This window comes from Saccopteryx leptura, chromosome 10 (genome assembly GCF_036850995.1).
Source record: "Saccopteryx leptura isolate mSacLep1 chromosome 10, mSacLep1_pri_phased_curated, whole genome shotgun sequence".
Lineage (NCBI taxonomy): Eukaryota > Metazoa > Chordata > Mammalia > Chiroptera > Emballonuridae > Saccopteryx > Saccopteryx leptura.
Window position 1 is genome coordinate 26847442 of NC_089512.1, and position 24692 is coordinate 26872133.

Here is a 24692-nt window from a genome sequence, read left to right on the forward strand (position 1 = left end):
TCAAGGACACTTGTTAATTTTATTTGGTGTAGGACTTTAAAAAAAACTTGCATATTATTCACATAAAGAGAAGTAATTGGACAAAAGAAAACATGAAAATGCTTCCACACCTCACTGGAAATCAAATAAATAAAAATGAAAGCAACCATGAGCTATTACTTTCCATCTATTGGCCTGGCAGAGACTGTTACTGGGAAAGACTGATGTCTCAGCACTGACGAGAGCACAGGGAAGCACTATACTCGTATGAGGATGACCATAATGTAAAGTGATACAATTTTTTCTGGAGGGTAATTTACAAATCTTGATCAAAATTTTATAAATGTGTGTGTAAACCTATGTACCCTAAAGTTCCATATCAACAAATCTGCCTCAGGAAATAATAATATCTCAAAATATGTAATTGTAAAGATGTTCATCACATTGCTTTTTCTTTTTCTTTTTTTTTACAGAGACAGAGTCAGAGAGAGGGATAGATAGGGGCAGACAGACAGGAATAGAGAGATGAGAAGCATCAATCATTAGTTTTTCGTTGCGACACCTTCATTGTTCATTGATTGCTTTCTCATATGTGCCTTGACCGCGGGCCTTCAGCAGACCGAGTAACCCCATGCTCGAGCCAGCAACCTTGGGTCCAAGCTGGTGAGCTTTTGCTCAAACCAGATGAGCCTGCGCTCAAGCTGGCAACCTTGGGGTCTCGAACCTGGGTCCTCGGCATCCCAGTCCGACACTCCATCCACTGCGCCACCGTCTGATTGCTGATTATAACAGAAATTTTGACAAGAGCTTAAATGTCCAATCACAGAAAATTAATTAAATTTGATATATTTATATAAATGAATAGTTCAGAGCCTCTATAACTGTAATGTAGTTGTGTTTATTGGAAATATATATAGTGCTGGATGAATATACAATGTTAGAGAAAAAATTCTGAAATCATGGGGAATATGGTCTAATTTTTATGTGTATATATATTTGTGTGTATGTATAAAAACATAGTTATATGTATATACATATGTATGCAGAGAAAAAAAATCTCAAAAGAAAGACACAAAATGGTATGAATAATTACTTTCTGGATTAGGATTATAGGTAATTTAATTTTTTTCCTTTATCTTATCTGCAATTACTTTTTATTGCAAATATGTAAACTTTGTCAAGTTAAAATATTAAAATATGCATTAGGCTTTTAAAATAAAAAAGGTTTTGAACACAGGAGCAATCATCTTTAAAACAAATTAGAAAATGTAATACCCAGGAAGATACAGAACAATTTCTACTTTAAAAATAAGTAGATATCAGAATTATAACATTAAAATGTATGTCTACACTGAAATAGAAATACAGTATTAAAAAATTTGGGATATATCAGCAATTTATATGATTTACTTTTTAGCTATTATATGTTATTTCTACAGTTTCATTAAACAAATATTTTCTAAGAGACATAATATTATTAGTGGCTAACAATTCAACTCAAGACTTAGTATCAGATACTTTAGATATAACTAGCAATGTTATACAAACAAAAATGCTATAGACTTAGTAAAAGATGCATAAACATATTGATTACATGTATAAGAAAATGTACTAAAAACTGTACTGCGATATAACAACTAGTACTTGACCTATTTAAGACTAGTATATTAAGTATAATGAGCATTATATACTTATAAAAATTGTGTTGCTTGTCTTGTTAGAATTTAGGTGAACTAGAATTGTTTATCTCTGATTTTGAAAAATTAGGTGCTAAAGTGTAGGATGTTCAGATCGAAGAAGTCCTACTCCCAAAAAGCTCCTGTGGCAAGACAAGTCATCCAGATAATTCCACTGATATAATACATTTGAGCACTAGAGTGTGTCCAAGTTCTCACTAAAGACTCCAAGTTTGGGAAAAGTTCATCTCATGCATCCAATCACGCTATAGACTAATTTTATGGTATAGATATTTGATAACCATCAAATAGCCCATCAGATTTATGTGTGAGTCTCTGCTCTCACCAACAATTCTCTCCAATACCTACTGCTATCCTGGGTCAATTTTTCAACATATTGGAGAATGAAAAATGAAACAAAATTTGTGGCTAAAGTTGTTGGAAAAGAGCATAGGATGAGGGCAACAGAGAAAAAAACAAGACTTAACCCTAAAGGTGTATTACTTAGAGTAACAGAAGACTAGAAAGGCATGAGCATGGCATTTCAAAACTTTGAATGAAAGTCTCTGCCTTGGCCAGTGGCGCAGAGAATAGTGTTTTCCCGGCCAAGGTCGCTGGTTTGATCCCAGGGTCCAGCTTCATTCCAGGGTTGCCAGCTTGACCCTGAGGTCGCTGGTTCAAGCCCCGGTCAGGGCACGTATGAGAAGCAATCAGTGGTCAACAGCTAAGTGAAACAATGAGTTGATACTCCCCCCCTCCTTCCTCTCTCTCTCAAAAACAAACATACATGCATGCATGCATACATACATACATACATACATACAGTCTTTGTTTTAGTTGACAGCTTTCAAGTCACCCACAAACTTCCCCTTACAGTAAAACCTATCTGTCTACAAATTTGATTTCTAAAACTGGCAAATTAGGTGGTGATAATTATGCTTTGAAAAACTTCCCACAGGTTTCTAACAAATGTGCATTTAAATTGGGATTTGAGTTGCCAAAGTTTTGATTTTTCCTTGTCCTAAGAGACTGTCTAATCAAATTCATTCAGTGGAGGGACTTAATTTTTTTCCTGGTAATATTCTTGACAGGTACTACTTCAGTTTTTTGTCCCCCCCCCCCCCCCCCAAATACTTCCAGTAAAAGGAAATCTAGTATTTTAGGAGTATAGCTATTCAAAAGCAGACTGTCCTGTTAGGGGTCAGATATTCCTCATACAGGAACTGAAATCTACTTTCCTGTAACTGACACCCTCCTGTTTCTATTTCTGTCCCACCCAGCCATTCAGAGGAAAGTCTAACTCCAACCCACACCACAGTTCCTGCAACATCTGAGGATAGCGCATTCCTCCTACGCCCTACTTGTACGAGTAAACATCTCCGGGATAACTGTGTATAATTCAGGGTAGTACATGGTCCTGGAGTCAGAGGGACAGTGGATTCCTGGTTGTACACTACTGGAAAACCTCTCTGAATTCCATCTCCTGTGAGGGGAACATCCTACCCTTACTTGGTATTCTGGAAGAGAAATAAGTTGGCACAGTCAACGCCCACTACAGTGCTTGACCTGATCAAGAAACTCAAGACCTCTAATAACTGTCTCTCTCCCCAACTTATATATTTGTCCTTAAAATGAGGAGCTCAGAAGCGAACGAGGCACCTGAGATACAGCGTGACTGGTTCGAAGTAGTGGAAATTGTACTCCTAAAAATTTCTCCTTACATCTTCCAAAACCTCGTAAGTTCCCATAGAATTTCAGTCACCCAAGAGCCCAGAAACTTTATATGAAAATAAAGCAGGTCTTTCTTTCTGATTGTTTGTCATGATTTCTTTCTGATTCTCAATGAAATACTACACATTCAGCCAGGTTAAATTCCACCTTGTTAGTTCTGGCCCACCCTTCCGGTTCAGTGAGGCCTTCGCGGGAACTCCAGGGCTTTATCTGACTTACTAGCCTTCCCTTCAAGTTTTGTTTACCCTGCACACTTCTGTCATGCAGAACTCGGACAAGGCCGCACATTTCATGGGACAGATTACACCAGGCGCGAAGCAGCACAAGGCCTGCTCTGACCTTCCCTCACGGAGGAGGCCGTCGGCGAAAGGCTCTCACGTCTCTGGCAGTATAAGAAGTACTCCAGGTGATTTATGAGCTGGTCTGAAGTAGAATGGAAAGACACAGGTTCCCATTTAATAAAAGGAGAAAGTAACTATTAGATAGAGTATAGTTTGTCATTGAAAACCTACCAAATGCAGCGCTGGGTGGTCACTGTGCTACCAACTACACTGCTCACAAAAATTAGGGGATATTTTTTATCACTTCATACTAATTTTTAAATACCCCCTAATTTCTGTGAGCAGTATATGTTGGCTTGGATAAAACGTATTGTGTAATGTAGTAAGAAACGGGTTCCAGAGCCAGACTTCCTGGGTTCAAGTACAAACACCATCATCAGCTTGCTATATAATGCTGAGCAAGTTATTTAGTTTCTCTACACCTTGGTTTCCTCTTTGGTAAAATTGTTACTACTTCTTGCTTTGACGTCAAAACAATATGCAAGCATCAGTGGAAAGAAAGGAAGAAAGGAAGAGAGAGAGAAAAAGAGGAAATTACAGAAAGTCATGGTAAAAGTATAGTCTAATTCAGGGGTCCCCAAACTTTTTACACAGGGGGCCAGTTCACTGTCCCTCAGACCGTTGGAGGGCCGGACTATAAAAAAAACTATGAACAAATCCCTATGCACACTGCACATATCTTATTTTAAAGTAAAAAACCAAAACGGGAACAAATACAATATTTAAAATAAAGAACAAGTAAGTTTAAATCAACAAACTGACCAGTATTTCCATGGGAACTAGGCTCTTCTCACTGACCACCAATGAAAGAGGTGCCCCTTCCGGAAGTGTGGCGGGGCCGGATAAATGGCCTCAGGGGGCCACATGTGGCCCGCGGGCCGTAGTTTGGGGCCCCTGGTCTAATTCTTGCTTTAAAAAGTTGTTTACTATAGGCCCTGGCCAGTTGGCTCAGTGGTAGAGCATCGGCCTGGTGTGCAGGAGTCCCGGGTTCGATTCCTGGCCAGGGCACACAGGAGAAGCGCCCACCTGCTTCTCCACCCGTTCCCCTTCCTTTCTCTCTGTCTCTCTCTTCCCCTCCCGCAGCCAAGACTCCATTGGAGCAAGGTTGGCCCGGGCACTGGGGATGGCTCCAGGGCCTCTGCCTCAGGCGCTAGAGTGGCTCTGGTCGCAACAGAGCGACGCCCCAGATGGGCAGAGCATCACCCCCTGGTGGGCATGTCGGGTGGATCCCGGTTGGGCGCATGCCGGAGTCTGTCTGACTGCCTCCCTGTTTCCAAATTCAGAAAAATACAAAAAAAAAGTTGTTTACTATAGCCTGGTCTGCAGTTGTGCAGTGGATAGAGCATCAATCTGGAATGCTGAGGTAGCTGGTTCAAAACCCTGGGCTTGCCTGGTCAAGGCTCATACGACAGGCGATAAGCAAGCAATGAACACAACTAAAGTGAAGCAACTATGAACTGATACTTCTTGCTACCCCCCTCCTCTCTGTAAAATCAATAAATAATAAGTTGTTTACTCCAAGCTACAACTCAAGTAGGTTTTATTTCCCTCTGCACTGAGAAGTCACGTCAAATGAGAATTCTTTGCCGACACACACAATCAGTATCCTCAGTGTCTTTTCCTTTCCAAAGGGGAGAACAAATTTAAACTTGTCAAACGACTGACTAATAGGCAGTAGAAAGAAATGTGAAGAATTCTTTAAGTACAAAATCTCAATTTAAATAAATGAAAATTCTCTCAGGTTCCCATGACGCTGTACTCTTGCACTTTCTCTAGTCATTTATGTAAGAGTTTTCATGAATCAATCATCTGTACTAATGTACTATTAAGACACTTTCCTGAATTTTCTTGGCATGAATTTTTAAGCCTCGGGGGTCACACTTTCCATTCGAGTGCGTGTGTGCACTTCATGTGCGCAGCTGAGCGCGAGGCTCCGCCACCCCACGTGCCCCAGCTGGTGTTCTGCCTGCCTGGGGGCTCCCTCCACCTCCCGTCCGGCTCCGGCTCCAGCTCCATGGCTAGTCCCAGCCCAGCTTTACTCCCCTACTTTCCGCTGGAACATGCTGTCTAATGTTACATACATTTAAACATATATCATAGGAAGGAGACACTGAGAAAGGACAAGGAAAAGCAATGAAATATGAATAAAGGGCTGGGGTAGAGGAATAACCTGTAATTTTGTGCGTTTGGTTTCTTTTTGCAGCCCTGGAACACTGCCTATGCTAACAGAAGAGCCATGCATTCCTAGATCTGAATATTTAAGAATACATATATGTATATACATATACAACAATGTATATTGCTAAGAAGGAGTAAATACTTCATACTGACCTTAGGGGGTTTGAACGGATAGTCTGGTGAAAAGGTAATGTCAAGAAAGAACACCCCTCCTTCATAGACAGATCCTGGGGGTCCCAATATAGTTGACCTCCATTCATAAATGTTGTCTCCTTTGGGTCCAGCACTGAAATAAGACATACAAAGGAAATGTGCTTAGAGAGTATAGAAAGTCTAGAATTTAAAGAAATTTATGGTAACAATAAATTAAGCATTTTTAGTAAAAACACAATGGAGTTAAGTTCATTTTATATAATGACTCATTTGTCAGTATCATCAGTATTCTATATATGAAATATGTTGGCACTACTTAATAAAACAGAACAAAGAAGATTCCTTTTTTGTCATTCACAACACTAAATCTATGGAACAAAAGATTCAAGGACCACAGGTGAGACCACAAGTATTAAATAAAGCATAAAATCATTTGTGAGGTTCTGAAAAGGGTAATATGGTCACAGGGCCAAAGAGACAAATTTTCAAAGCCAAAAAGGGCAGCTGGAGCAAAAAAAGTCGAATGTCCATTTGTTACCAACTGAGAACATAAAGGAGGTCCATGGAGATCCACACATGTTCATCATCCAAAACACTCAGTTCAAGTATCGTATCTCTTCTAGTCTTCATTTCTCTCTCTCCACCCAGACACCCTGACCGCCCCCACCCCCACTACACATCACGCCAGTATGGTCTGTAGAAGGTAAGATGTACCATTTCATTTTATAACTGTGTTTTATAACTGCTTACTTTTTCTGTCTCTCCCCAGAAGTTCCTTGAGAAGTAGATTTTGCCTTGTTCTTAGTGCCTAGTGAGTAAATGTTTGTTGGAGGGTGGTGGAATAATAGTAAAGCAAGTGAAGCTACATTTTCCAGTAGCAAACATATGTCCCTGAGTCTCAGAGACATCACCGAGAAGATAAGGCCCACATGAGTCAACTGAATTATATTCTCTCAGGTGAACAGAGGCACAAATAATTTAGCTTTTCAGTGTTCCTTTTGCTATAGCAAGCCAATACCTAATCTACAGCCAGAAATGATCGTCACACCCTTCAGCAAAGTGGACAACGCTATTACGGGGTTTGGGAAAGATTTTATTGTCATCAGAGACTTAGCTTCTATTCTCTTATTTTGAAATTAGTTTATACTTATAAAAAATGCATTGTTGAGCAGTATATCAAAAAAAAAAAAGCATAAATCTTAACCAAGTAGGAATTATTCTGGAATGTAAGGATAGTTTAATAACATTATTAACATAATTACCTCATTAACAGGTTAAGTAAAAGAATGATAATTTCAATAGATGAAGAAACGGTACCAAACAGGCTTTAATAATAGCCATTTATGATCAAAACTCTTAGCAAAATTGGAATAGTAAGAAACTTCTTTAACCTAAACTGATAAAGAGCATCTATCACAACCTCATAGCAACTACTATACTCAATGGTCAAGTAGTAAAAGCACACCCTTTTAAAACTGAGGAACAAGATAAAGATGCCCACCACATCCACTTGGAACCATTGTACTAGACATCATATTCATTAAGGCCTGACAGCCACAAGGAAAGAAAGGTGTATGGACTGAGATAGAAGAAATTTAATTGTTAGCATCTGCAGTATTTATGTACACAGAAAAAAACCCTTGAGTCTCCAGACAATTTATTAAACTTAATAAAAAATGTTTATTTTTAGCAAAGTAGCTGAATGTAAAATCAATATGCAAATATCAACAGCATTTTAATACACCAACAACATTAGAAAATGTACTTAAAATACTTTATAGTAGCATTAAAAATATAAGAAACCTATGAATAAACTTCACAAAAATATAAATTATAAAGAAAACGATAAAACACTGAAATACATGCAAGAGAATTACGTAAATGGAGAGATATCGACTTTATGGGTAGGAAGACCCAATTTACTACAAATATCAGTTTCCTCCAAATTGACCCAATGCAATTCTAATAAAATAAAATCCAACAGTTAAAAAAAAAGAGAAAGAAATGTAACAAGCTGATTCCAAAATGTTTGGAAGCTCAAAGCAACTCCTCAAACCTTTTCATGCACATCTGATATATGTCAGAACTGATAGGGCTAGGAAAATAGTTTTTGCATTTGGAAAATAGAGAAATTTGCTTTCTACCTCAAAAAATATACAAAGCTTGGTTGCAGATGGATTAGACACTTAAATGCAAAAGTCAAAAGTTTTAGAGTTTGACTAAAGAGACTGACAAGGCAAGTCACACACTGAGACAAAGTATCTGGATCATATAAAACTGACAAAAATCTAGAGTTCAGAATATACAAATTCCTATGACTCAATAAGAAAAAGACTCATATCCATTAGAAAAGACATAAATAGGCATTTTGAAAAAAGAGGAAACTTTTGATGTAGATTACAAATGACCAGTAATCATATAGAAACGCTCAATTTCATTAAAGTCAGAAAAATGAAAGAAACATAAAAATATAATTTGTTATTATTTTAAAAAACACATATGCAAAAATTAATGCCTGACCAAAACAAGTATCGATAAGGATGTGGAAAAACAAGAACTTTTATGCACTAAAAAGTATATTCAATTGCTTTGGATAAAAACGTGAAATTTATCTACTTACATTGAATACATATACTCTTATATTACAACACAATAATGGCACTCTCAGGTATTAGAGAAATTTTTATATATGTGTACCAGAACACATACCAGAATGTTCATGGCAGCAGCACTATTTCTAAATGTCAGTGCTGGGGACAACACAAATGTCCCCTAATAGAAAAATTTGGGTAAATTCACCCAAAGGAATATTACACAAGCAGTGAAAATAAATGGATGAATCTTGAAAATATGCTGAATAAAAAAGCACACCTAAAAGAAATATATATGATATGATACTATTTCTACAAAGTTTAAAAACAAGCAAACAAGAAAATATACTGTCAAGGGACACATATGTATTAAGGCAAAAAAAAAAAGAAAAAAAAAAAAAAGAGAACAAAGTTCAAAAAAGCAGTTTCCTGGATGGAACCAGAGGTGGAGGAGCAGCACACAGGAGCTTCGACGGTTCCGATAATGTTCTACTTCTCAGTGTACCTGGTAAATTCAGGAGTTATCTGTTTTACGACTAGTTTCATAACTTGCATGTCAGATATGTTCTTACAGATGTATCAAATTTTCATAGTAGGACAAATTATGCCAAAAAAGTCTAGCAAAATGCTACATGAAAACAGCAAGCTGCAGCATCGTCGTACAGTGTGACCCTATTATATAGACTAGAAACATAAAACAGTTATTTATATTGCACACAGATACACAGCTAGGCCAAAATCTTTTAAGAAATGAGCTGGAGAGACAAATTCCTGCCTGGCTGTGCGGGGGACAGGCGCGCATGGCGTGGTGTGACGGGAAGAAACAGATCCGGGCATGGGGCTGGAGGAGAGTTCGCTTTTATCTCTGGGGTTGCATTTCTCTTATTTAAAAAAAAAGACGAAGAAAAAAATAAAATCACAGCTAGCCAAGTTTATTGCAGAGTGTTGAAATCTGTTGAGAAGCAGTAGCACCAGGGGCCAACTTCCAGCATTCCTGCCCCATCTTCCCCTTTTCTTCTCTCTCCTGAAACTGACAGGGAGGTGGGGACCGAATACATTCAGGCCAGATGACAAGCTTTGGCAACAACAGCTCCTTGTTGCCAGACAAGCTCACTCATTCAGATGAATAATAAACATGGTTACACCCTGGGCTATAATTAGACCCAACATGAATAGATAAGTTTATCAGAAGGAAGAGCTTAAAAGCAGAGTAAATTATAGGTTTGCAGTTACATTACTTCAAGGTAGATGAAAAAAGTGCGGTTGGAAAAGTACACACGGGAGAGGACGCAGCTAGGAAACAATGTGCACAACACATTTCCCAGACACAAAGATATAATTCAGGCTAAATAGGGAGTCACCAAACAGTACCACCAAGTAAAAAGCTCAGAAGGAGGAGGCAGAAGGTACCTCAGAAAAGTGAGGAATGTCTGTAGATAACTTACATTCCATTTTTGTCTATTCCAAGTCTTACCTGGCTCTCAGTCAGAACCCAGATGTGACTGGTTCTTTGAAGTCACTCAGCTGTCCATGCCGCTAACAGTGGGCTAAGTAAGAGCTAACGTTATCGCTCTAAGTTGGTTTATGTGGCCTACTTATCTCTTTAAGAAATATATCTTTTTCAGAAAATACTTTCCGGCATCCTCTATCAACCTAGAAAGGGCATGCCCACCCCAGTAGGAACCGCAAAGCTTGTCGCGGGGGTTCCCGACCCACCCAGCTCTCCGTTCTAGCCCTATGTTGGTATGCCCCCTTGAGAAACTGGCATAGAAGTCCAGAGCCGTGTTGCGCAGTACGGTAGCCACGTAGCTACTGAACACTTCAAGTGTGGCTAGTTCAAACTGAGACGCACTGCAAGGGTAAAAAAATATACTCAATTTTGACAAAAATACAAAAGAAAGTAAAATATATCATTACTTTTTGTTAATTATACTATGTCAAAAATAATATTTGGGATGTATTGAGTTAAAATAAAATTAACTTCAACTATTTTTTTTCTTTACTTTTATTGCAAAAAATTTTAAATGTATTGACTGATTTTAGAGGGGGGCGGGAGGGAGAGAGAGAGACAGGCATAGATTCTGTTGTTCCACTTATTTATGCATTCACGCCCGATTCCTGTATGTGTCCTGACTGGGCGCCGAACCTGCAACCTTGGTGTAGACAACACTCTAACCACCGGAACTGTCTGGCCAGGGCTGCTTTTTACTAGAAAATTAAAAATCACGCATGTGGTTCACACTGTATTTCTATTCAACAGTACTGTTCTGGAGCAGCACTGTCCAGTACAATTTCCTGTGATAATGAAAAATAGGGATAGACAGGGACAGACAGACAGGAAGGGGGAGAGATGAGAAGCATCAATTCTTTATTGTGGCATCTTATTTGTTCACCGATTGCTTTTCATTCATTGCTTTCTCATATGTGCCTTGAACAGGGAGCTACAGCAGAGCAAGGACCCCTTGCTGAAGCCAGCGACCTTAGGCTCAAGTCAGTGACCTTGAGCTTCAAGCCAGAGACCTTTGGGCTCAAGCTAGTGACCATGGGGTCACGTCTATGACCCCATGCTCAAACCAGTGACCCCACGCTCAAGCTAGATGAGCCTGTGCTCAAGTTGGCAACCTCAGAGTCTCAAACCTGGGCCCTCTATGTCCCAGTATGACGCTCTATCCACTATGCCACTGCCTGGTCAGCTATTTCATTTGATTTTAGTGAATTTAAATCTAAATAGCTCCATGAGGCTAGTGGTCACTGATATCGGGACAGTGCACATCTAGCTGCGCCCTAGTAGCCCACAATGATCAAAATGTTTTTTTTAATGTGTCAGAATTATTTGGATCTATACAAAACAGAAGAATGGGCTTTTGTATACCTTGGATCAAAGAGGTCAGAAGCTAATGCTTCACACAGTTTTACACTTTTAAGCCGGTCAAGGAGAAGCTGGTGCCAGGACAGCTGCACGCAGTACAGAGCGGTGGTGGCGAGCGGGCCAGGCTTGGAGCCAGACCTGCCCGTCTGAATCCTGGCCCTGCCATGGAAACCTGCACGGCCCTGGCTGAACATGTGGTCTCTCTACATCTGACTTCCCTCACTTTCAAAATGGGGCCAGTGCAGCATCAACCTTGAAGCCACTGTAGAGTTTTAGAGCTGTACTTGCAAAGCTTGTATATTCTGTAAGGGCCCAATCAGTAAACCTGCAAATGTTCGCTGCTTTGTGTGTGTTTTGCCTTGTGGATGATATAGAAGTTCACCGATACATTCAAAAAGGTTAATTATCTGGTGATTTTATAAGAAGGGTTTTAAGATCTTAGGACCAGAAAGCAGGCTACTAAGCCCATATAAAAATCATAATCATCATCATCACCATCACCATCATCATCACAACCCTGCAACCTATGTGTATTCAGACATAGCAGAACTTTGGAACCTATCAGAGCTCATAGCTGCTACTCCCAGAAAATCCCCAATTTTTCACTGACTAGAATGCTTATTTAATATCAGGATTTTTAGGTGTGAAGTTATTTAGCAATGCTTCCCATTTGCAGTATTCTTAATAATCAATACCCTTAATTTTTGATTTTCAGATTCTATTTTTTACAGAAGGAAAAGAAACACAGCTAACATACTTTTCAAAAGAAAATGTGGTAAGTCTATTAAAATGCAACTATCAGTTGGCACATTACAAATTTGCTAAATACCCAAAGGTGCTGCTTGGAGAAATTATGTTAGAGCATTAACATTATAAATTGTGTTCCCCTTCCCCTTCCCCTTCCCTACCCTTTCCTTTTTTCTTTTCTCTCTCTCTCTCTTTCTTTTTTTTGTGACAGAGAGAGAGGGACAGATAGGGAGGGACAGACAGACAGGAAGGGAGAGAGAATGAGAAGCATCAATTCCTTGTTGTGGCATCTTAGTTGCTCATTGATTACTTTCTCATATGTGCCTTGACCGGGGGGCTGCAGTAGAGCAAGTGACCCCTTGCTCAAGCCAGTGACCTTGGGCTCAAGTCAGAGACCTTGGGCTTCAAGCCAGTGACCACGGGGTCATGTCTATGAACCCACACTCAAGCCAGCAACCCTGCGCTCAAGCTGGAGAGCCTGTGCTCAAGCCAGCGACCTTGAGGTTCTGAACCTGGGTCCTCCGTGTCCCAGTCCGATGCTCTATCCACTGCGCCACCGCCTGGTCACACTTGTCCAGCTTTCCATTCTGCCCCCACCCCCACACAGTGGATGAGCCCTTATGTGTTCATAAAATATTTATACATTTATATAAAAATTCCTGAAAAAGATTAAGCACTCACTGTCTTTATTTAAGATCCTAAGATGCTTTAAATATGTCTGAATACTTTCACTGTGCTGTGCCACAGGCGTGACTATAAGACTGAGAGTTCCGGCTGTGTCCGCGGCCTTTTCATTGAACACTGACTGAGACAGGTGGAGGAGAAGGATGCAGGGGCAAGGCTGGGGTCCTGGCTTCACAGGACAAGGAACCTGTCTCTGTAGACCAGCGCTGATGTCATCACTACCCTGAAATCGACAGGGAGAGGGTGGGTGAGGAGGAGACCGCACGGGATTTCTCGGGGGCTCTAGCAATCCCTGCTTCTATGTCCGACTTCCCGTAGTGGAAGCCATCCCTTCCAGTGGGGAAGCACACTGTCCGCACACAAATATTGATACATGCTGCGCCTGCGTCCCAAGTCCCTCGGAAGTGCCCAGCTGCGGGAGTCCTGAGCTTCTGATCACAACATGGAAATGCCCGTGTTTCTTTAGTGTCAGGCTGGAAGGAAGGGGCAGTTCCCATCCCTTCACAGGAGTATGAAGGCAAGGCCCTGATCAGTCACAGATGAGAACAGTAGGAAAGGCAGCTGAAGAGGGAAATGCCACAAAACTAAATAAAATGGAAAAGAAAAAGTGGAGGTCGGGAGATTCAAGGAGAAAAATGTTTTCATTGTTCTAAACCCCACAGGCTGACCTCGGTGTTGCTAAATCCCACAGTGCCTCTCGTCTTCAGTTTACTACAGCTCTCGTAGCTTCCACCCCCACCCCTGAAACACGATCTTTTCCCAGTATCTCTTCAAAAGTCTCCCTCTCCTTTGGGTCCTACTCCAATTCTTCTGTCACCCTCAGTGACACCCCTTCAGTGCCTGCCTCCTAGGAGTTCTACGAATCCCAGCCACCTTGCTTCTGACCTTCCCTCTGGGTCTCTCATAATCCACTTTCTACAACGCGCCTACCAAACACCACGGAGTGAATCTCTAATCTGGTCAGAAACCCGACAGTCATCTTTGGCTAAGCTTCCTTCTTCTCCTTTCCTCTAACCCCCCGAAGCCTGCAGAACCCTAGACTGCGGCCCACGCCATCTCTACTCTCTACTGGAGGCCGCAGCTCGCTCTCCACTCGATAGCGGCACCAGTATCCTTGGGCTTTCCTCGCCTCCTGTCTTGCTTTTCTCTAGTCCATCCACCATGCTGCAGATAAGGCCGTCTCCAAAAGCTCTTTTAAATGGGACCTTTCATTTCTTTCTTTGGCTTCTCGATGCCATCAAGATGAAGCCCAGTTCCTGTGCAGCACACATAGTCTTTCACAAAGATATGGCTCTGGCTTCCATCTCTGGCCTCATCCTCGTCACTCCTCTCTCCTCCAACTCCATTCTCCAGTCCTACTGCGAGCACTTGTAATCTCCAAGGGAGCACGGCTCCTTCTTGCCTCCTAGCTTTCCAATCAGACACTCTGTAAGTCTGACTATTCTATGTTACCTTTAGGCCTTGGTTTAGCTTCATTCTCCTCCCAGACATCTTCCTTACCCCCAACAGCCAGGTTTTTCTTGGAAAGTGATAACATTCTAGGCAAACATAGCATTATGAAAGCAGTTACTTATGGAAACCTTAATACTGGGGAAAGAAGAAATAGTAAGCAACGGCACTATCTGGATCATAGGAAAAACTAACTCATTCTGACATCAGAAAGACATCTATGGCCAAAAGGGTGTGAGAAAAAGGTTAGGATTATGGCTTTTTAAAATAAATTAACTGAGAGGTTGGGAAGCAGAGACAGACTCCCTCATGTGTCCTGACCAGGATCCCCCTGGCAAGCTCCCCCCCCCCCCCCCCCCCGTGATGTTCTGCCCTCTGGGCCACTGTTCTGGCGCTTGGCAACTGAGCTATTTGAGCGCCTGAGTTGAGGCCATGGAGTTGACCTCAGTGCCTGGGGCCAACTTTGCTTGACCCATTGGAGCCATGGCTACAGGAGGGGAAGAAAGAGAGAGAGAGAGAAGGAGGTGGGAGAGGGGGATGGGGAGGGGAGGGAGGGGGAGGGTGAAGCAGATGGTTGCTTCTCCTGTGTGCCCTGACCAGGAGTCGAACTTGGAACATCCACACACGGGGCTGACGCTCTACCACTGGAGCAACTGGCCCGGGCCAGGATTATGGCTCTCGAAAGGACAAATGGAAAATGGTATTTCATAAATTCCCGAGGTTCCCTTTGTTTGTATTCAGTAATTAAAAATAAAAATTAAAAAAAGGACTAAGACCACCATAATCCACTATCACATCTTAGGAAGTTAGGATATAATAGTCCTGATAAAAAAAAATCTGTTTCAGATACTAAGCTTCAAGCAAAACTGGACTATTAGTATTTTCTCCTTCACGGTTTCTGTCTAGTCGTGAAGTATCTGGTCCTTATTCTTGAAGTATTCCAAGAAAAATAATTATTTTATACTTTTTTTCAGTGAATGCTTAATAAATGGGAGGACCTTTATCCTCAGTCCCTCTTTCTAGATTTGAGATGTAAAGGTTAAAAAAAAAAAAAAGATTTCAGTTCACTAAGCTATCTTTTACCAAATCTTAAAGTCAGTATTGTCATCTACTTTTTTCCTTTCATTAACAGTGTTAAAACTTAGCAGAGAGAGAAAGGGGAGAAAAAGAGTTTAAGTAAAAAATAATGAGTGCTTAATAATTTACTCTGGTAGTAGCTAGTTAGACAGTATGCTTTAGTGATTAAACTAGCCGTCTGTAAGTTATGAAGGACGGAAACAGAAGACACCTTGTACTTCCTCGTTTCTTTCTATCTTTTGGGTAAGGATGTGTCACTCTCTGTGTATATTTAATTTTCTCAATGTGTGATATATTGCAGTCAGTGCATAACTTTGCAACAAAATCTTAAGAGACACAACTACTGTATTCGAAACAGTGAGCACGGGGACGTGGACAGGAAGACTGCACGGAGACTGTGTAGCTTCACAGTCCTCTAAGCCACATTTTCATAAGGCGTATCCACTTGTAAGCACAGAGATAAGTCACGGAATCAAGAAACACCACCAATGGTATTGACATATGTGGGTTGTTACTATTAGAAATTATAAATAGGTTAAAATGATCAAGACTTTGGAAATGATCTAGTTCAAATTTTTCATAATACAGAAGTAAGGATTAGAACTGGACTAGAATTCCACTGAGTTAGACATTGGGGATAATATCAATCAGAACTACTTAAAATACTGAATTATAGAATTTTTAATCTTTTAGTTAGCTGAAAGGACTCTAGAAAGAAGTTAACCGAGTAATTCTCAGCCTTTTCCCTCCCTTTCAACATATCCTCTCCTTGCAGGAGAATGGTCCTCTCTGCAGTATGGGGGGTGGGGCAGGAAAAAGGAAGGAATCCTTTGAAAAGATAAAAATAAATAAATAAAAAGCTCCTCTCTCATGAAGAGTCACTTCTGTCCAAAGCCTTCATTTCAAAAGTAATCAAATTACGGGTCTACAACGTGAAATGCTTTACCTAAGATCACACCTACAGAAGAAAATCTGAGCCCTCTGACCCTGAGGAAAAGCTCTACGTCACAACTGCTGCCAACTTAGACCCAACAGGAAGAACTGTGTGCTTACCGGTATGATAAAGGGCCCTGCTTAAGACAGGAGAGCAAAGAGCAAGACCAAGGGCTGCCTTTTCTGCCTTTCCATCCTGGGCATGTTAAAGGACTGGATTCAGAGGTGGTAAACAGCCATTTTAATTTCAGCTACCAAATTCTTTTTTTTCAGTTTTTCAAACTAGAAATAGTGATCTTTGACTACTCGCTTCATTTCTTTGTTGCTCACCTCTGCTTTTCTCTCTGTTCTGTGTGAGAAATGGAAGGGTTTTGGAGGCACTTAGGGCTTTTCCAGAATTCGCTTCTTTTAGCTGTACTGTAAGGAAAAGTTTGGCGTGGGAGCTAGCCAATGGGGCAGGCAATGTTTCTTTATTATTTTAAAATTCCCTCACACATGTGTTAGGCAGCACTTTAATGTGCCTACTGATGAGATCTGCAGGTTAAACAAGCTTCTGACAAGAACACACGCCCTACCACAGTTTTTAGGAAGCCAACTCTTTCTCCAAATTTCAGTTCTCGAAAATGTTACCACTCACCGAGGACAGAATGTAAAGTGCTCTGATATCATTCCAAATGCAGCCTTTATTACTTTCTCACATTTGTACTGTACCAAATGAAACATGCCATTTCAAAGCTAAGAGGGGTCAGATCTTAGGGGGATTTAACTGTTCTTAGCCAGAAGAGTTAAGATATATTTATTTGTATACATTCCCAAGTTAAGTGAAATACACTCAATACACTGGCTGAGATTGTCTTTTGTTTCTTGGATAGGAATATGGTAAATGACAATTTCTTCATACAGCTGCCTAATTTATTCCCCAAAAGGCTGGCTGTGATACCCTACAACCTGCATGATTTTTCTCTGTCTCCCTGGCACTGCTGTTATCTGGCTCCGAGACCCATCACCACTGTCCTCCACCAGGCTGCTTGGAGGCCAAGGTCAGTGCAGAGGAGAGGGGGAACAAGTCAGGCAGAAGGCTAATGGCAAAAGCAAACTACACACACGTACACTAGGGAAAGGTTTGCTGATGAATAATCGGGAAGCACTAGTTTATCAGAAAACATAAAGGTGAACACAGTGGACTACAGATCGAGAGAGCCGGGGTCCGAATCCAGGTTCTGCCTTTTACTGTGTGACTTAAAGCAAGTGATTTACCTCTTATTGTCTCGGATCTTTTCTCTTTGAAACAGTGGCTACTTCATAGAGTTGAAGTGACCATTAAATGAGTTAATAGAAGTAAAGAGCTTAAAACAGAGCCTGGCCCATTTATTATTATTATATATAATACTATCAGTAAGTGAGCAACCAGTAAGGCAAGCCAGGATCCTAAAGGTAACCTTGCCCTTCAGCCGAAGACTCAAGACAGGAGAACAGAGTTCCTCTTTCAGGCTCCGATGTCCCTTTCTGGACAGGCTGTATGACATCTCATGCCAGTGTCTCTCTCTGTCCCCCATACTTCTCCCCATGACATACTGGGCTCATGAAGAAACCGACAAATGACCGATCAAGACACCTTTCTCCGTTTATAATTCAGCATAGAATAGCTTCAGTTTTGCATTTACTATCCTATAATAATACCCAAAACAGCACCAGGCCAAAATTCCCATATGCTCTTTAATAGTTGCTTGAAGATGAGCCCTCACATCTCCATGCTATACACTATTACACACATTACCACTTCAACAGAGACAAGTAACACAATAGAGAGACACTATTCTCTTTTTCAATTTTAGGAGAAGAAAAGCTAAATATCAGCCCTATTGGGGAAGAAAGGTGATGTGTGGCTAAAACAGACCCCATAAATAATAATTCAGACATAGACTGATTGTAAGAGGTGGTGTTTAGTGGACTTAATTCAAAACTTACCTGTGATTAATTACTCCAGGAGATCAAGAGCTCCACAAGACCCACATGCTGGCTCTAGGGTGCTGAGACTTACTTTCAATAGTTCCTCACCTGTCCCTGTTATGTGTAGGGCACTCTATGTGATCTGGGCAAGCCAAACCCCTTCTCCCCCAAAGTAGTCCTGATTCCCAAGGGGCTTCCTGTCCGGGCGACATGAGAGAAGGAGGCAAGACATATATGTATATGCTCCGTGGGACTCCTAGGCCAAATGCTAGGAGAGCCCTGTGAAAAGAATGATTTACTACTATACAAAGTTCATTAGTCATGGTATCTACATCAATTTTCTACAGAAGCTATTATTACCTTTCGGATTTCTGCCCCTGCCTTCTCCCTTTATTATAAGCAAAACAAACACCGATTTTACTGAAGATCTGCTATTTAAGAACCGCCGATTTGTAGTATCCCTTAATAATTCCTGTCAATGTAGGCTATCTTTGAGGGATTTAGTGGTTTCTGCTTTTGGCAGCGCTGCAATGGTGGAAATAACTCACGACGCCCGCCCCATCTCACAGTGGCTGCTAATACGCCAGGGTGCTGGCTGCCAAGCAGATTTAATTTACCCACTTCTCCGTTTGCATTAACCTTTGAATAATAAGGCACAGCTGAGGCTGCTGTAAGAAACAAACCGGGGAATGAATAATTAAAAACACCTCAGCCTTGGAAAGACCAACCCCTAACCATTAGGGGAGCTTTAATTGTGACTGAACTAAGCACTAAAAAGGCTAATTGTATTCTTTATAAACTGAAACAAATGCTGAGGACATAGTGTGACTACAATATATGTAATATATGAAAAGCAAAGCTCTGAAAGTAACCCAGTAATTAGTTCAAATGGAAAAAGTAAGAAGAGTACTCTGATTCTAAAGAAAAAATACTTCTAAAGATGGGCACTCTTATTGTCTACATACAGAAGAAATTACCACTACTTATAAAAAGCTATTATCCACTTGATGCAGGTGGAGCGGCTGGAGTAGGATTTGACGGGATAGAAATGTTAAAGCTAAAACAAAAGGTTGAGAATAGAATATATTACAGTAAAACCCCATCTTCTTTGAATCTGTCAAGTGCTTACGCCAGTGCAGCTGGGATGCTTCTTTGCTTTTGGTGAATTTAGTTTTCCACTGGGAACCCCAAACCAAATGTAATGGACATATTTATGTGTTAAGATCACAAAATAGCCATCGATGTTTCGTATACTTGCTAAAACGTGGCTAGTATCTAATACTGTGTTCAAATCAGAGACTACCCTGTTTATCTGAATAGTTGGAAACAATTCTCTATTCCTAGATCTCAAACAAAGGGCAGAACATCCCCCTAAATCAAAGAGGGCAGTTTCCCCCCTTACTGACTTCAAATTATCTATGTTTAATTTCCCTTAAAGTAGGAAGTTTAAAAAATTATGCTTTATTTTATTTTGCTAAATTTAAGAACTTTTCCTTTACTTTTGTTAAAAAAAATATACTGTCTGTGCGCTTCTGATAAAAAATCTTTCAGTTACTGGAAAGTTAGGAAGGTGGCAATCTTTTTTCTGTACGGAGCAATGTAATGGTTTTTAAAATGACCTTTTATTTTCCAGTTTTATGATTCTTTTTTGTTCTCTGAATCTTTTCTAATTTTATGTATATCTAACTTAAATATGATCCTCTGTACATAATAGGTAAAAGTCTGATTAAATGAGAAGAGAAATATAAATTTTTTGGTCTCATCAGTTATATTCTTAACATTTTCTTGTCTTACATTAGTTTTTGATGTAAGAAAACTGCTGGCTTACATTGAATTTGTTTCCTGCTGGGACTAGAAATCTTTCAATTCTACTTGTAATTAGTCACCACTGGATACAGTTGTTATTACTTGTTTCTTTTGAACATCACACGCCATCACCACCCTGTCAGGTTTTTGTTTAAATTTCCTTTGGTGTTAAGTCCGTTGCCTTTTTCTGATTTAGCCATTTTGTCAAGTTGGTTTCACTCTGAGCCCAGAAAAATAAATGACTTCTATCCCTGGTTTCTCATAGGCCAGGACTTCTGTCTCTATTACTTGTCCCAAGTTACATTGTCTCCTGCCTGCAGCAGACTGCAGTCCCCTGGGAGCAGGCACTGTGTCTTATTCATGTTTGTATCCTGGGCAGCTGCAATGGTGTCTGAAATACAGAAGATGCTCAAAGAAAGTTTTTTGATTCAATGTGTAAATTTAAAAAGAACTGACACTTGTAGCACTGACCAAAAATGCTGAGGGCAGAGTATACAGTGAATAAAAATATAATTAACTTTTTGGGGGTGGTGATGGTAATAGTTTAAAAAATAAGCTTATTTAAAAAGTTTTAGGTTCATAGAAACATTGTTATAGATGGAAAGCCAGTTTTCCCGATTATTAACATCTTCTATTAGGATGGTACACTTGTTACAATTAATGAACCAGTATTGATACATCATTATTATTATTAACCAAGGCCCATATTTTACTGAGACTTCCTTAGTTTTTACCTGTCATTTTTCTGTTCCAGGATTTCATTCAGGGACAGAACCATACTATTTAGTAGTTGTGTCTCCTTAGGCTCTATTCTTTTTTTAAAATAATAAAAATTTAAGTTGAGAAACTGAGTGAGGTATATACCGAAACACTGTATTATCTTTGCAACATTTTTGTAAATATAAGGTTATTCCAAAATAAAACGTTAATTTAAAAATTTATACTGAGAATAAGAGACAATGCCTGTCTGAAGTTTCCTTTAAGAAATTCCCTTAGGTACAAATTACCAGCTTGTACAAAATGTTTAAATTTTAAATGAGATGACTACTCATCTCTCTACATGGAGGTTTTCCCAAAATGCTGTCCAATGCTTTACATCAGTACATCCTAGTTCTATTAATGGCACTGGTAATATGATAGTACTCATCAACACTTCGTAAAATATCAAAATTGAAAACTATTTGTATTTTGGGGAGAAGAAGTATGGAAAAGGTGAGGGTAGGGATGTTTCAACTTAATTTGTCCTAATTCACACTCAAGTTATTTATTATTTTACTAAGCTCAATGAAAGTGGATATACCGTAAAAGAAAAGTTAGGTGGATACAAATACTTACTTTCCAGTGTATTTGATTAAGATATTTTAGGAACTCATAATACTGTCCCAAACCCATCTCCCCTTTATCTAAAGACTACAGAGGGCTGTGTCATTCAAGATTTTGTTTAAAGCAAATATGGCAATTGAATACTTAAGAAGTAATATGGCCCTGGCTGGCTGGCTCAGCGGTAGAGTGTTGGCCCAGCGTCTGAACGTCCCGGGTTCTATTTCCGGGTCATGGCACACAGGAGAAGCTCCCATATGCTTCTCCACACTTCCCCCTCTCCTTTCTCCTTCTCTCTCTCTTCCCCTCCCACAGCCAAGGCTCCACTGGAGCAAAGTTGGCCCGGGCTCTGAGGATGGCTCCATGGCCTCCACCTCAAGCGCTAGAATGGCTCCAGTAGCAATGGAGCAATGCCCCAGATGGGCAAAGTATCGCCCCCTAGTGGGCATGCCAGGTGGATCCCAGTCTGGCGCATGTGGGAGTCTGTCTCTCTGCCTCCTTGTTTCTCACTTCAGAAAAAAGGAATGAGGCAGAAAAGGAAGAGAGCAAGAAGGCAGTGGGAGGAAAGATATAGTAGAGAAAGCAGGAGTATAAAATGGCTATTTGTGACCATTAAAATGAGGGCAAATTTACAATTTACTATTCACTTTTTAAAATCTGGTAGAACTAGATTTTCTCATCCTACTCTAGGTCAAGCCCTAATGAATATAAAATATAGATAAAATGTATTGTTATATATATATATATAAAAGGAGAGCAACAATCATCGAAGAAGTTGGGTAGGATTGAAGGCAGGAGGCAGATAATTGATTACAAATTACCCAGTTGTAAGATTCTTATTTCACTAAATAGATGGACCCAAGAGCAGAGAACGTCAGCTTCATGTTCCCAAAGCTGATACGTGTAGGAGAACACTGACGGTGCTACTTTCAGGCAAGCTTGGCTTCCTCGGACGGCCCGCCAAGGAAGGGTTCAGAGGCTTCTGTCTCAAGTGCGTCAGGCCCTTGCCCCGGCTTCCTACGGAATGGTGAAATTCTACCATGTCCAACGGCTTGACTCATAGATACGCGATACCTACAATTTCCTGAATACTGGATGATGAATATTCTTCAGTTTTAAGGATTTTTCATCAGAGGGTGGTATCTTTTTTAAAATTATTATTTAGTGAGAGGAAGGGAGACAGAGATAAATGCCCGCATGCGCCCTGACCAGGATCCACCTGGCAAACCCACTAGGGGACGATGCTCTGCCCATCTGGGGCCGTTGCTGCATCGCAGCCCAAGCCATTTTTTAGCACCTGAGGTGGAGGCCTTGGAGCCATCCTCACTGCCCAGGGTCAACTCGCTCCAATTGAGCCATGGCTGCAGGCCATGAAAGAGGAGGAAGAAGAAGGGGAGGGAGGGAGGGAGGGGGAGAGAGAGAGAGAGAGAAAGAGAAGCCAGAGGAGGAGAGGCAGAGAAGCAGATGGGTGCTTCTCCTGTGAGCCCTGGTCAGGAGTTGAACCTGGGACATCCACATGCAGGGCCGACTGTCTACCACTGAGCCAAACGGCCATGACATCAGAGGCTGGTATCTTTATGAATTTTAAAGAATGAAGTATACTGTAAAGCTTTTGTCCTTCTTGTTCTTTTCCAGAAAAACAGCGGTGGATCAGAATCTAAACTCTACAAATCGTTATTTGAAATCTGGATTAAAAAAACAAAACAAAACATGGACTTGCTCAAACACCTTCATTAGATTTGATTTAAATTTAACTGCTTTAATGTACCATGATTTCTTCTTAAAAAGGCATTTTAGTCTATAATAACATGAAGGCATGCTCAATGTGTTAAATAAAAAAGAAAAATGTAAATGTAAAATCAAATTAATTTAGTTGCTCATTTACCTATATATTCAACAAATATATTCTAACTCCTTAGCAACAAACAAATCCAAAGTCTCTAACTTCATGAAATTTATCTTAGTAAGGGGAAGATAACAGTAACCGAATGAACTAAATATATAGTTTGTTTGAGAAGAACTGATGGTGAACAATAAAACAGGGCTGGTGAAAGCAGCAATGCCAATTTATTTTAAAAATCCAAACAATACCTAAAACACATATGTGGAACATTTAGGTATTACTTTGTAAAATTTATCTACTTTTATAAGTTGCATTTTCCCATTCCAAAAGCAATCACACAAAAGCTCCTAAAATATATTAACACGGGATCAACTGTTTTCTCTGTGAAATATAATATTATTTAGCTGTCTGTTCATAAATGGCTGAGGATTTTCAAAATATCAAGAGAAACTCTGTCCTAATTCATGTAAGATTTCTTTTTATCTTTGGCTAACAATTTATTAACTGCAAACACAATTACACTGTTTATGGCCAGAGCATGCTAAATATTCACAATGTAATTTTCAAAGTTATAATTTTGATAATGACTACATCTTTTTAGTTCAGCAAAATAATGTTAAAGACAATGTTTTTAGTAAATGAAACAAGGAATTGAACTCAAACTTCCATAGTTAAATCAATACTCCAATTAAAAGCGCTCATCAGTTTGCCAGAACATTCCAATTTGACTACTCCTGTAACTTTATATATGCTGTGGGTAGCAGCAACGCACATGACAACTTTTATAATACACAGAATGGAAGAAAAGAATAGTTTACTAAACGATGAGCACAGTAGACTAGAAAATCAAACCATTTAAATTCATTAAATTTAAATTGTGGATTAGTACCTTTTAATGGTGTTCCACCGCCTATTTCATAAAGCTTATGGTATCTAGCATGATAATTATATTCCATGTCTATGCCCACAGAAGCACTGTCATTATTAAAAAAAAAAAAATAAGGTGTCAAAACACCTACATCATATTTGAAGTTTCAAACACAACAGCCACAGCAGAAACTTAGAGGCAGGCGATAATCCCACTGGTTAGCAGACAGAAAGGCAAAATATTGATGAAAGTATGTTGAGTAAGGGAACAAAAACCCAGTTTACAAAGCAGAATTGTTTGCTGGGTCATTTAGGCAATGCAGAAAACAACAGGGGACAGGGAAGAAGAGCAGGAGAGCGGGGAACACTATAAAATATGATACAACGTACACAGTGAAGGTAATCCTTGGGTATCCCATGCTTTTGCTTGGGTTGGTAGTAGGCCGTTTCCAAAGCCCAGTAACCACAGAATGACTCCTTTAATTTTACATTCTTATT

At 40.0% G+C, this 24692-nt stretch overlaps 1 protein-coding gene across 1 annotated transcript in view; it reads right to left on the reverse strand.

Annotated features, from left to right (window-relative positions):
- Positions 1 to 24692, reverse strand: part of UBE2E2 (ubiquitin conjugating enzyme E2 E2) — a 322326-nt gene that overhangs the window by 69445 nt on the left and 228189 nt on the right. Inside the window, exon 4 of the mRNA XM_066351320.1 lies at positions 6059 to 6191. Within this exon, the coding sequence (XP_066207417.1) occupies positions 6059 to 6191 (133 nt within the window). The remainder of the gene's footprint in view (positions 1 to 6058; positions 6192 to 24692) is intronic.